Below are 14,081 nucleotides of genomic sequence, written 5' to 3' on the forward strand. Positions count from 1 at the left end.
AATATATAAACGAAGTAACAAAGTCAAATCTTTAATAAGAAAAACTAAATTTGTATTCATTAGGGCAAACTTTCTGAACCCTCATAAAATTCCTCGATTTTTCCAAAAAAATGGGAATTTCTCTCGCTTTTCTGTCGATAATCGAATTCACTGATATTTCCAGGTTTTTAAGGTTTGTATGAACCCTGCTTTGGTGCAGTCTAAGCCACAGGCTTGTGCACTAATCAGTTGTTCGTAGCTGATTTGGTAATTAGCAGAGGACCGTTTCTGGAATATGGGTTCTAATAGGGGTCGCTTGAGAGCGTGGTCTTTTTAAACAAGTATTCACGAAGATACCACCTTAACCATAGTCTTCTTCTATCAACTTTTACAAACCCAGTACCTTAACTATGCCCTAATCTTTGAAATATTTATATGAGGCGCCAAACTGCAAAAACCTAAATATAATAAATAAGCCTGTCGAACGTGTGTGGCATGGTAACGCAACCTCCTAAAGGTGGAATAACCCTGTAGAGCGTGTGTGGCATGGTAACGCAACCTCCTAAAGGTGGAATAAACCTGTCGAACGTGTGTGGCATGGTAACGCAACCTCCTAAAGGTGGAATAAACCTGTCGAGCGTGTGTGGCATGGTAATGCAACTTCCTAAAGGTTTAATAACCCTGTCGAAACGTGTGTGTGGCATGGTAACGCAACCTCCTAAAGGTGGAATAAACCTGTCGAAACGTGTGTGTGGCATGGTAACGCAACTTCCTAAAGGTGGAATAGACCTGTCGAACGTGTGTAGCATGGTAACGCAACCTCCTAAAGGTTTAATAACCCTGTCAATGGCCGTGCTGTACCTTTCTTTCTCCATTTGTTCCTTCTCCTGGCGGGCCTTCTCTTCCCGCAGCCTTTGTTCCTTCTCTCTTTGTTCCCGTTGCTTCTCTTCGCGGATGCGTTGCTGTTCGCGTTCCCGTTCGCGTTGTTCGCGCTCCTGCTCCTCTCGCTGCATCCGCTCCCGTTCACGCTCCGCTTCGGCCTTCAGCCCGCCCCAGGACGCGCCCCCTCCGCCGCCGGAACCGGAACCAGACACGGAAGACGCGCTGGAAGATGGCGGCGGGAAGGGCCCCGCTGGTGGCGTGCGATGGTGCAGAGGCCCGTACAGAGGGTCCACACCTCCGGGAGGACCCGCTAAGGGACCCGGGATACAACTCGTTCTGGGATCACGGCCACCAAATAATGATGCGCTTGTTAAGCCTAAATTGGAAAAAAAAAATAAAAATTAGAGCTGGTATCGTTAATTTATTCACATACACCCATGAATAGAGATCTGACCCCGCGCCATCATCATCCCATAAGGCTCCGCCCCCCTAACCCGCTTCGTCGTCACCTAGGCCAATAGACCATTCTATAAAATACTACTTATGTGTTTATTTACTTTTTTGTATAGAGAGTCAGAAGGCTCGGCCCGATTTTTCACGAACCAGGGAGGCTCAAAAAAGGATTCTGGCAAACCTGCCAACCAAGTTGTCTGGCTAAATAATGCTTTTTTGATCTAAATCCTACTCATTTAACGGTTTAGTTTTATACAAACGGTTATAAATAGTTAATTAATTATATCACATGGATTTTGTAAATAGTTCAGTTATGGACTTACTATATTTTGAAATATACTATCTTCACGTAGGCTACCTTAGCTATATTTTGAAAATGGACTTTATGGGGGACCACTTAAGAAATCAACAATAAAATTGGAATGAGCATAAGCAGAATTTTTAAAACCAAAGAATAAATAAATTTGCAAGTCCGACTGAAGTAGCCCTCTGTTGTCTTTGTGATATTGTTGGGCCTGTTTGGCTAGGAATTAATAGAAAGGTCTATCGCAGAATGGTATTTAAAGCGTCATAAGAATGGATTAACGTCTTCCTGCATCTACAACAGTCATATCGTAGACTAGAGATTTGTGTACGTGATTCTAACGTTCTATATTCATGGATGGATGTGAAGACATTTACGCTAATATTCTTTGGTTTATAATTATGTTGAACTCGTGAGTGTGTCAGTGTGGAATAGTCACACATTTTAGTAAATTTCGGACTAAGTCAAAAGCATATTAAGCCTTCTTTGCCTCGTCGTTCCAGTTTTGCTTTGTTTATCGTCACTAATTATTCTCAAAGCTTTCACAAATACCTAACTCTAGAACATGGAAAATCAGGGAATAGCAGACTAGTTTGGTTTTATAAATGTAGATGGCACTATATTTTCTACGCTTGTGGCCTATTGTAAGAGTGCTCTAAGCCGGGATAAAAGTTCATTTGGTTTAAATTGGCGTATTTTCCTGGCATTTTGGGTATGATGCCAATTCAACATCCCCTCCACCTGTAGCTTTTAGTAATTATTTTGACTATCTGACACACTTACAGAGCGTAATTATGGACTTATGACAATACTAATATTTATATTTTCAGTTTCTTACTGTAAGGCTGGGCGAATAGCACTTTAAGCCTATCGAGACGAATATCGAATACCCTAAATTTTCTAATCGAATACCGAGACGAATAGAAGTTTTCGAAACAAATAGCTAATAGTTAGGCTTAATACAACTATTACCTTATCGAATATTCGTCAAATAATAGGGCCGAATGTTCGTCAAATAATACGCAAATATTAGTCGAATAACAGGTCTAATAATCAAAATATTTTAAATTTTAAAATCTCAATATGCAACCGAATAATTCGTTAATTCGGTTATTGCCGAATATTCACCGAATAATATTCCGCCCAGCCTTATTTCTTAACTGTTATTATATCTTAAGTAATTTTTTAATTAACTAATTTGGTACCTAATGATCCTAGACCACCGAAGCCAGTTCCAGGTGGTGGTCCGAACCCCGGAAACCCACCAGGCCTTCCATAAGGTGAGACACCTGAACAAAAGAAACCAGGGAAAGAGTTAGAATTGAATGATCATTAAGACGAAAAGTCAACGTACCAATGCAATACTTACTCAGATGAGCGGCAGATGGCGATAAGAAGCTATTATGATGCTGTTCGAACGGACGAACATGATTACCTAGTACATACACACGGTTGTTTAGTTTCAAAGTCATTAAACTCTCTTAAATTTACATTTTTAAATAGTCAACGCCAAGTACAAAAGAATGGACACAATCAGAAAATATTTAGATGAAAATGTTCATAAATATGACCACATCTTTCAAAATAATGTACAAAAGAGAAGCTCCATTCACAGGGGTGACGCCATTAGAGGCCCATTTTTAAATGTTTTTTTTTGTAGGGAAACAATAGATATTTAATAAGTTTAAATTTGCGCCATCTGGTGGAAATAAAAAGCATTGACATAGAACCTCTAAGGGCTTCCCTTTAAATGTTTGTTTCCCTTTAAGCATTTTGTCAATTGGTCTATACTTCTGTTCCGACTTTCTTGCCGAACATTGCTGCCAGAACTTTGATGACAGCTTTGGCAGTATAACAAAAAAAAATTGTAATTGCTAAATTTTAAGTTGACAGGTATCTGATTAGCCAATGAAATAAAATGTCTATGAAGATAATAACTCAGTATTGCTTCCCTTCTCGACAAAAAATAAATTGGCGCCATCTGGTAGAAATAAAATGCATTAAATTTGTTACCCCATAAGCAATTTATTTAAATCGATCTATTGAAATGTCGAGAAAAATCGGGGAACAATACGGTAATAGTTGTTCAAAGTTTAAATTGGCGCCATCTGGTAGATAGAACAAGATGTCATGGACATTTAAGTACACACAAATCCCCCCGATGTATGAAATATATTTTAAATATTAAATTTAAATTTGAATAAATTTACAATTATCTTGAACAATAACTTAATAAATCCAAGATTTATTTTATCGAAATTGAATTTTTCGAGTTACTAGTTAGATGGCGCCTATATCAATTGGCACGAAATTCAAATATGACCATAGTGCGTACGCCGGTTGTAGGGTCCCGCGAATTGCCCCAAAATCTAACTTTAAATTATAATTTCTGAATGCAACTGAAAACGTAGTTCAGAAACGATCAGTACTAACTAAAAATTTAATAATCAGCCAAATCAGTCTTAATTTAAAAAAAGTATGTAGATTTTAAGGTGAAAATCGCCAAAAATAACAAAATGTGAAAATTATTAACTACTTGTTCTCCGATTCTAAAATTATTAACGGGCTACCGAGGGCATGATATTTCTTTTCGATTGACATATCATTGACCCTTCTAGATCTAATTGTTGAAGAGTTATATGGAATACGGCGGCATCGGCATCGGCTACACTGTACGTGAGCCCAGTACACACACATTCCTTAGGGATTGCGCGTAAAAAGCATTAAGATGGAACATCTAACGGTCTATTGAGATCAACGGAAATCGGGAGGGGGAGAAGCAATACTGTAATAGTTGCTCAGAGAGCCGGTAGATGGCGTTAGCTATTTACAAAACTAGTCTACTACAACATCGAATAAGTAGATTTTAACCTAATTGGAAGAGCGTATTATTGTCGAAAAACTTCTCACCCGCGCTAGCAGCTAGCAGAGACGATGAGAGTGCGCTGATGTCGTGGGGCGAGCGGCCCGCCAACGAGGGGAAGAGGGAGTGCGGAGGGGGGCCGCCGGAAGCGCCGCCTGGGGGCCCGCCCGGCGGCCGCAGCAAGTCGGCGGGCGACTTGCTAGGAACGCTGGACATGGATGGGTTGCCCGGTTTGTGCGGGTCCGTCGACTGCTTCGTTTGGTGGTGGTAAATCTCCCAGGCGATGCGCACGTGCATGGCGCACCAACGGCCAGATTTCTGAAAAGAACAGACGCACAAGTTGTTTGTTTACCGCGTTTCTGTTAGTCGTTTCGGGTGATTTGTAAAGTCTTGTTTTAAAAACCACTCTTGACAGGGTTGCCACAGTTTTTTCACAATAAAATTCCCTGACTTTTATGCGTAAAAATATTTTATGCCTACGATGGTTTCCCTGAATTTCCCATAAAATAGGGTACTTTATGGATCAAATCCCGATTTTAGGGTAGATAAGGGACCTTGAAGAAAAATAAGGACTTCTTTGTCTCAACATTATCTTTAACTATAAATAAATGAATTATTGATTGTACTAAACAGGGTTGGCAAGTTTAAACTAAACCTATTTTTAGCAACCATTTTTAAAAACACACAATTTGTTTAAACGGTTTTCAATTTAACTGTTAGTTCAAAATAACTGTTTTTAACTATAATTTTACGTACTTTTTTTGAAGGAATTTACTTTTAAATCATTTTTTTATTTTAATTTATTTTATTTTCTTCATGGGTTAATTGATAAGTAGGAGAATTTTCAGTGATCTAAAAACAATTTAAGACCATGAATCGTGTTTATAATTTTACAAATCACCCGACATTCAACCGAATGAGTCCATTTTCTTTCCAACACCTTAAAACCAATCACGAAACCAATCAATATAAAGAACCAAATTAAATTAATTTTATTTTAAACCCACAAATTTAGAAAGCCCATTTTTTGGAAAAAAACTACTCACCACATTCTTATTCTTAATTAGAGGGTTTAACTGAAAAACCAACAATTGAAAATCAAAAAACTACTTTGAGGCGATTCAAAATTAAGACAAAATACCTTTGGTTGGAAAGCCGCCAAGTGGCCACCGGGGGCGAACGGAGTCCCGGACGACGCACCAGGGGGAGCCAAAATAGGACCCATTGGAGAGTAACCAGGAAGACCCAGCTGCAAACAAATACAATTCTTATTGAAAGTACAAAGCATTTGCATTGAGGATCGTTTTGTAGAGAGGTCAGGGTCTATCGTTACTGTATTCGCGCCATCTAACGGAAATTCATTTAACTAATATGATTTGAAAACGCGTCAATTAAGGTAAATTGTACATAACATTTATGTATAATTTATGTTTAAAATATTATTAAAAATTCGAAATTATCATTTCCAGAATACGATCGTGTCTCAGACTCGCCATCTAACGACCGCTAATTTAACTAATACGGTTTCTAACGTGTAAATTCTGATAAAATTTACATAACTAAGATCCACCTATTAAATTTTAATTTGTCGTAGAATTTTTTTAAATATGTTTACAAATAATATATTAAAAGCAAAATTATATTGGTACCATAAAATAAATTGTTCCTAGAATGAGATAACGCCAAACAGCTTACCCCGCGTATCGTCTAGTCAAACTAATAAGCTTTTTAACGTGTAAATTACGGTAAATTGTATAGCTGAAGTAACAAATGAATTTTAATATATTATATAATTTGTTTAAATTTAATTAGAAATAATTTGTTTAAATTTAATTAGAAATAATTTGTTTAAATTTAATTAGAAATAATTTGTTTAAATTTAATTAGAAATAATTTGTTTAAATTTTTTTTGAAATAATTTGTTTAAATTTAATTAGAAATAATTTGTTTAAAATACGAAATTATATTGGTTCCATAAAATAAATTGTTTCATATTTCCAGAAAGAGATGGCGCCAAACAGCCAATCCCGCGTATCATCGCGCTATCTAATGACTGCTAATCTAATGACTAATACGCTTTCTAACGCGTAAATTATGGTAAATTGTATAACTGGGGTAGCTATTGAATTTTAATATATTATATTTAATTATAAATAATTTGTTAAAAATACGAAATTATATTGGTACCATAAAATAAATTTAATTAAATTTGTGTTCGAAGTTAGTGTTTGCTAATATAGATGGCGCATATCAAATAAATTTAATAAAAATTTTATACGAAGTTAGTGTTTGCGAATATAGATGGCGCATATCAAATAAATTTAATAAAAATTTTATACGAAGTTAGTGTTTGCGAATATAGATGGCGCAAAACAGCACAATGATATTTTCTTGCCGGCCTAGAGCTGACGAACGAGTAGCGCGAGGAAACCGAGAGTGCGCCTTCCTCACCATCAAACGATCCTGGTCAATGATAAAGGGGGGAATCTTACCGAATTTCTGCCGAAGAATGGCGAATCAGGCAGTTTGGGAAACTTGTCGAATTGTAGATGCGAGGTGGGAGGTGGCGGTCCCGGTTGAGGAGGCGGAGCCTGGACGACGGAGGTCATAGAGGCGGCGCCGGAAGAGAGCGAAGGCGGCGGGAGGAATGGTCCGTGTTGGTGCATGTGCGTGTGCTGGTGCTGGTGCATCTCCGTCCGCATGTAGGGCGGCGGCGGGATGGCGATGGAGCGGTCCTGAGAGGCCAGGAACCGAGTGTCCAACTCGCGTCGAAGGAGATCTGTATCTGCAGGGCACACACACAAACAAACGAAAAACAAACAAAGAGCCCATTGATTAGTAATTATTATTTCAATTAACGAGTACGTCATGTGATCACAGGGTTGCCACGTTTTGAAGATTCAAATTCCCGACTTTTTTCACCTGACCATATATAGACTTAATTTAAGCCACAATTTGCCAATTTCAAAAATTTCCCCGACTTAATTTAAAGCACAATTTGACAATATAAAAATTTTCGACTTATTTTAAGCCACAATTTGACAAAATCAAAAATTTCCTCCGACTTATTTTAAGCCACAATTTTCCCAATTTAAAAAATCCCAGATTTATTTTAAGTCATAATTTTCCCAATTCGAAAATTGTCCCAGACTTATTTTAAACCACAATTTGACAATATAAAAATTGTCCCAGACTTATTTTAAACCACAATTTGACAATATAAAAATTTCCCCCGACTTATTTTAGGGCACAATTTGCCCAAAATCAAACATTTCCTCAGACTTATTTTAAGCCACAATTTGCCCAATTTAAAAAATCCCAGATTTATTTTAAGTCATAATTTGCCCAATTCGAAAATTTTCCCTGACTCATTTTAAGCCACCATTTGGCAATTGCAACCCAAATGAAATTCCCCGACGTTTTTACTAGTTTTTTTTCCAACTTTTCTAGGATTTTGGCAACCCTGGTTCAAATTCTGTTAATCTATACTTCCTAGCGAATTTGCATTTTCAGTTTACATAAAGACACGTATTAACTCATAAACTGCTGGATTTTCATCCGCTAAACAGACACTTATTTAACCAAGCGTCTATTAAGTGATACGAAAATCCATCGGATTATGAACCTCTCGCGTTGGCCGCTACGTGGCGCTATATAAACTGAAAAAGGAATTGGTTTTATGGAAGCGCCTTTCGATATCGGAGCCATCTCCCGCTTAAAAATAAGCTCGCGTTTTATATGTTTTTTATTTTAAACAAATTTTTGATTTTAAAGTTATGACAAGAATGTATTTATTTATACTCAGGGAGAATGAATATGTCGAGACTATCGACGGACACGTTGAGCCCCTAACCCCGTCACGCTAAGGGGGGGGGGGGAGGAGGCGGTCTTATTTTTGCGTCCTCACAGCAGCGTTAATCGCGTCGAAAAACGTAATTTTTAAGAACCAATGAGATTGCAGTATTGTTTGATTTTATTAAAGCGGAGGAGCATACCGGGGGGCCCAACGGGTGGAATTGGAGAAACACTAAAAATAATCTCGACATATTCATTCTCCCCGAGTATAAATAAATACATTCTTGGTTATAAGTAGATGTTTCCATTAAATAAAACCATAAAAAAATTAAAAGCACGAAATGTTTTTCTCCGCGTCACGAGCTTAAACTTTTTAGTAGTTTATCGGCACGCGCGTTTCGCACGTGGACTTCGAATTTCAAAATCTTTTTATCGACTCGAGCGCGTGCTCTCCATCTTCAATAGCAGGAATCTATACTTCTACTTGGAATGCTTATCCTGCCATGTCGCGTATGGTAAGATCAATCAGACGGCTTTGGCCCCGCCTACCAGAGAAAAAATCCCCTCTGCGCGTACCCCCCTCTCACCTTGTTGTTTGTTAAGTTAACATAGTGCAGGGTTGCCACAGTTTTTTCACAATCAAATTCCCTGACTTTTCCAGGTTTTCCCTGACAATTTCCGAAAATTTTCCCTGACTTATTTTGTGCCAAGATTTTGTATATTTTAACCTATATTTTAGTAAGTTTCCTATTTGCAACCGAAATTAAATTCCCTGACATTTCCCTGATTTTTAGACTAATTTTTAAAATTCCCTGACATTTCCCTGATTTTTAGACTAATTTTTAAAATTCCCTGACATTTCCCTGATTTTTAGACTAATTTTTAAAATTCCCTGACATTTCCCTGATTTTTAGACTAATTTTTAAAATTCCCTGACATTTCCCTGATTTTTAGACTAATTTTTAAAATTCCCTGACATTTCCCTGATTTTTAGACTAATTTTTAAAATTCCCTGACATTTCCCTGATTTTTAGACTAATTTTTAAAATTCCCTGACATTTCCCTGATTTTTAGACTAATTTTTAAAATTCCCTGACATTTCCCTGATTTTTATACCCATATTCAAATTCCCTGACTTTTCCAAGAATTCCAGGTTTTCCAGTTACCGTGGCAACCCTGTAGTGACGTCAAAAATACCGTCAGTCACATCGAGACGAAAATCTGCCGCGATAAGCATTCCAAGGGCGCGTCAAAATTCTAAGAATTTTTCCCTTGATGGTGAGTATTCTCACTTCTCAAAGGGGGGAAATTATAAATAAAAATGGCAGCTAATATTCTAATCAGTTTACTTGATGCTGAAGAAAATAAACATTTATGATATTTTTTGTGGACGAAAATTAATTTCAGAGAAAAACGAATTAAAATAAATTAATATTTATTGTAAGCCGCCATCTTCAGAAGAATCTTTACTTTTGACGCTTTTTAGCGAGTCCTCATGAAGAACTCTTCCGCAGAGAAGAATTCCTTAGAATTTGGACGCGCCCCAAGGGATTCCTGCACGCGGTTATTGCACGTGGGTCTCAAATTTCAAAATCTCGATCGATTCGAGCGCGTGCTCTCTATCTTCAATAGCTATAGCAGGGTTGCCACAGTTTTTTTCACAATCAAATTCCCTGACTTTTCCAGGAATTTAAGGTTTTTCAGGTACCGTGGCAACCATGCATAGCTAGTGACGTAGGAAAAACATTTACACGTGACCTCCCGTATTTTATAGACACGCTTATCGATATTATTTTCCACGGATAGTTTAAAAAGTTGTAATATTTATATTTCGAGTAAAACAGCGAGAGATGGCGCGAGAGTCGAGCAAACGTAGAGTGATAACTCACTTGGTTGGGAGAACAAGGAATCCGCCGAGAAGGGAGGCGCCGTGGGGGAGGGCCCGAGTGACGTCAGCGACGACGACGGCGGCGGGATGGGCGAGGCGAAGATGCTCGGGTGGGGGGCTCCGGGGCCGGGTGGCGGCGGGCCCCCGGGCATGTGGGGCCCATACGGAGAGGAATGACTGTTGTGTTGCAAGGAGGGCGGCAGGGGCATCGAGGGGGCGGGGGGCTGGTTGGCGGCGGGCGGCGGCGTGGGCCGGGAGGGCAGCGGAGGGGTCAGGTGGCTGCCGTTTAAGCTGCCCAACATCGGATTGGCACTGGTGCTGAGGGAGATGAAAAAAGAACGGTTACTTCGCTTCAACTTTGCGGGCTTGGCGAGAGCCAGCCAGACCAGGTTTAACCAGCTGATTTAAGCGTAATTAGCTAATTACCCATTTGGAACCAACACGCGTCTTTCGAAAGAGTTCCATTACTTTGGCAGAGTTGCCACAATATTCTCAGATTCTAATTCCCTGACCATTTTAAATTCCCATTTAAGAATAAAATTAGACAGTTTTTAACTTTTACATTTATCAGAAGTAAATAAATTTAATCAACTAATATTTCAGTACGAAAGTTATTTCAACGTTAAAAAACCTTTCAAGGATCTAAATAATAAGAATCATAGAATTTGCCATAGATCTAGAGTATAATTACCTTCAAAAAGTGTCAAGATTAAATTACATTCCCTGACTTTTTACAAGTTCTTAAAATTCCCTAAACTTTCCTCGACTTTTTAGGCTCATTTTTAAATTCCCTGACGTGTGGTAATCATGTTTGTGTCGTACACTAAAAAATTCTTTTATCAGCTGGTTTGAATCAATTTTGGCCAACTTTATAATAAAAAAAGTATTTTATTTCTACTTAGTGAGAGTGATTGCGTTAAGAGGATTGGTGGACAGCATGGTTTAATTTAACTTAGGAACGAGTTGGGGGGGGGGGGGGGTGTCGGTGTGCCCATTAATCGTCTCAACATAATCACGCTCCGTGAGTAGAAATAACAGGGTTCGTACAAATTTCCGGAATTAAATTCCCTGACCATTTTATAGGACCATTTTCAAATTCCCCGACTTTTCCCCGAACGTATGGGACCATTTTCAAATTCCCCGACTTTTCCCCGAACGTATGGGACCATTTTCAAATTCCCCGACCGTATGGGACCATTTTCAAATTCCCCGACTTTTCCCCGAACGTATGGGACCATTTTCAAATTCCCCGATTTTTCCCCGAACGTATGGGACCATTTTCAAATTCCCCGAACGTATGGGACCATTTTCAAATTCCCCGACTTTTCCCCGAACGTATGGGACCATTTTCAAATTCCCCGACTTTTCCCCGAACGTATGGGACCATTTTCAAATTCCCCGACTTTTCCCCGAACGTATGGGACCATTTTCAAATTCCCCGACTTTTCCCCGAACGTATGGGACCATTTTAAAATTCCCCGACTTTTCCCCGAACGTATGGGACCATTTTCAAATTCCCCGACCTTATGGGACCATTTTCAAATTCCCTGACCTTTTGAAAACATTTTCAAATTCCCTGACTTTCTCCAGGTCGTGTACGAACCCGGAATAAAAGCGCAATCTGCGTAAGTGTATTCGTCGTACCTGACCCACGAAGGTTTAGAGAAGACGAGACTAGTTAATCCAGCGCTGCCGTAGTTGGAGCCGGGGTAGCTACTGCTGCACGGCACAGTCGCGCAATTAGGTACGATGGACGCCGAAGACGAGGCGCCGGAAGCGACGGGGTTCGACGACGCCGAACTGACGCACGGGGTATTGTTCCTGGAGCTGCTGCGGCTGCGCCCGGAGCCGCTGCTGGCGGAGCCCTCGCGACCGTTGTCCTTGTGTCCTCCACCGGCGGAAGAGTTAGACGAAGAGTGTCCCAGCGACTGGCTCAGCTGACTAAGGCTCGAGATGCTGCTGCTGCTGTGCGCCGAATGACTGTCCCGGCCACCGCACAAACTCGTCGGCGTCACGCTCGCCGGGACCGGGGTGCCGCTCAACTTGGGACTGCCGTCTGTCCGGGTGTTCGTGGCGGGGTTGGCGGGCCCGGCGGAGTGGCCCGCCGGCACCGGCACCAAATTTGGCAGTACGGGCGAGGAGGGGGTCAGGGGCGCCGACAGGGAGGGGGGGAGGACGTAACCCGTTTTAGGGGGGACGGATTGAAGATTCAGAAGAGGGGATGACGAGGCGGGGCGCGGGTAGGGGTGCGGCGACAAAGGGGAGTACAGCGGGCCCGGGATGGCCGACAAGGGCCCGTTGCTGGAGGCCGCGTTAGGTACGCTTTTACTCTTGGAACTCTGGTTGGGCGGCAAAGGATAGCCCGTTAAGTGGTTGGCCACCGAATGGAAAGGCATGATCGGTGTCCTGTCGTTCCGAGCCGGGTGCTGCGGCGAGTGTCCGTACGGCAGGACGGGCGGCGTCCCCGAGTGCAGGCCGCCGCCCGACGCGAACGAGTTGCCCCCGTCCTTGTTGTCCTTGTTGCGGCCGGCGAACGGTTCGCGCACATTGCCCAGGAAAGACAAGGGCCCCATCGGGCCCGGGCTGATCCGCTTGTCGAGGGCCGCGGCCGGCGAGAAGAGCTGATGGTTCGTCTTGGCGTTGACCGCCGACGAGCTGTTGGAGTCCGACGAGGAGAGAGTCACCGGGGCGATGGCGTTGCCCAAGACAGCCGCCAGGGAGAGTTTATCACGCGGGCTGTCGATTGCACTGAGGGAGGGTGAGTTCGTGGCGGCCGTCGGAGGCACCGTGATGGCGGCGGGGGGCGGCGTGGCGGGGGCGGGGCTCGCGTCGCTCCGCCCACTCCACCGCGGCCGCCCTTCGGTCCGGCCCGCCTCCTTCTGGCTCTTGCCGCCGCCCTGACGCTTGGCCGCGTTGCTGATCGGGGCCGGGGCCGCTTCGAGTTTGGGTCCGTTCTCCAGGAGCATCGGCGGTTGCGGGTGCGCCGGTGACTTGTCGGGCGCCAGGACCAGGGGCGGGCCCAGCGGAGGCGGCGTCGTCGGGGGCGTGGCCAGGATGGGCGTTCCCGGAGCCAGTGGACGCGCCTGCTCGGATGTCGTCGTCGGCGTGTTCTCGGACAACCTGGGACATGGTTCGGCCTCTCCTGTGGAACAAATACATTTTTTTAGTACCAAGTTAACATGCCTATCTTTTAATTTACCGATATAATGCATATATATAGCTGTCGAATATCCACTAACTGATATAATACGCGCGCATTAAGTACCATTAAACGATACGTAACGAATAAGGAATAAATATATCCTGGAGAAATACCGATAAAGATCAGGATATTTTCCATAACCGATACGTATACATATCGAATAACCGATAAGTAACCGATACGTATACATATCGAATAACCGATAAGTAACCGATACGTATACATATCGAATAACCGATAAGTAACCGATACGTATACATATCGAATAACCGATAAGTAACCGATACGTATACATATCGAATAACCGATAAGTAACCGATACGTATACATATCGAATAACCGATAAGTAACCGATACGTATACATATCGAATAACCGATAAGTAACCGATACGTATACATATCGAATAACCGATAAGTAACCGATACGTATACATATCGAATAACCGATAAGTAACCGATACGTATACATATCGAATAACCGATAAGTAACCGATACGTATACATATCGAATAACCGATAAGTAACCGATACGTATACATATCGAATAACCGATAAATAACCGATACGTATACATATCGAATAACCGATAAATAACCGATACGTATACATATCGAATAACCGATACGTATACATATCGAATAACCGATAAATAACCGATACGTATATATATCGAATAACCGGTTAAGATTGGGATATTTTCCATTAACTGATAGG

At 41.5% G+C, this 14,081-nt stretch overlaps 1 protein-coding gene across 5 annotated transcripts in view; it reads right to left on the bottom strand.

Annotated features, from left to right (window-relative positions):
• Window positions 1-14,081, bottom strand: part of LOC149958677 (uncharacterized) — a 143,593-nt gene that overhangs the window by 4,007 nt on the left and 125,505 nt on the right. Inside the window, exons 7-15 of one of the 5 annotated variants that reach the window (XM_090166026.1) lie at window positions 11,809-13,306; window positions 10,166-10,482; window positions 6,974-7,260; window positions 5,623-5,730; window positions 5,528-5,557; window positions 4,490-4,799; window positions 2,973-3,053; window positions 2,824-2,907; window positions 841-1,237 (exon numbers count right to left, since the gene is read on the bottom strand). In XM_090166026.1, the coding sequence (XP_090022152.1) occupies window positions 841-1,237; window positions 2,824-2,907; window positions 2,973-3,053; window positions 4,490-4,799; window positions 5,528-5,557; window positions 5,623-5,730; window positions 6,974-7,260; window positions 10,166-10,482; window positions 11,809-13,306 (3,112 nt within the window). Of the gene's footprint in view, window positions 1-840; window positions 1,238-2,823; window positions 2,908-2,972; window positions 3,054-4,489; window positions 4,800-5,527; window positions 5,558-5,622; window positions 5,731-6,973; window positions 7,267-10,165; window positions 10,483-11,808; window positions 13,307-14,081 lie in introns of all 5 variants that reach the window. The other 4 variants (XM_090166029.1, XM_090166028.1, XM_090166027.1 and 1 more) reach the window with 4 other exon arrangements.

The sequence above is a fragment of the Leiobunum rupestre genome, chromosome 2, assembly GCF_980474605.1.
Source record: "Leiobunum rupestre chromosome 2, qqLeiRupe1.1.hap1, whole genome shotgun sequence".
In the NCBI taxonomy this organism is placed as follows: Eukaryota; Metazoa; Arthropoda; class Arachnida; order Opiliones; family Sclerosomatidae; genus Leiobunum; species Leiobunum rupestre.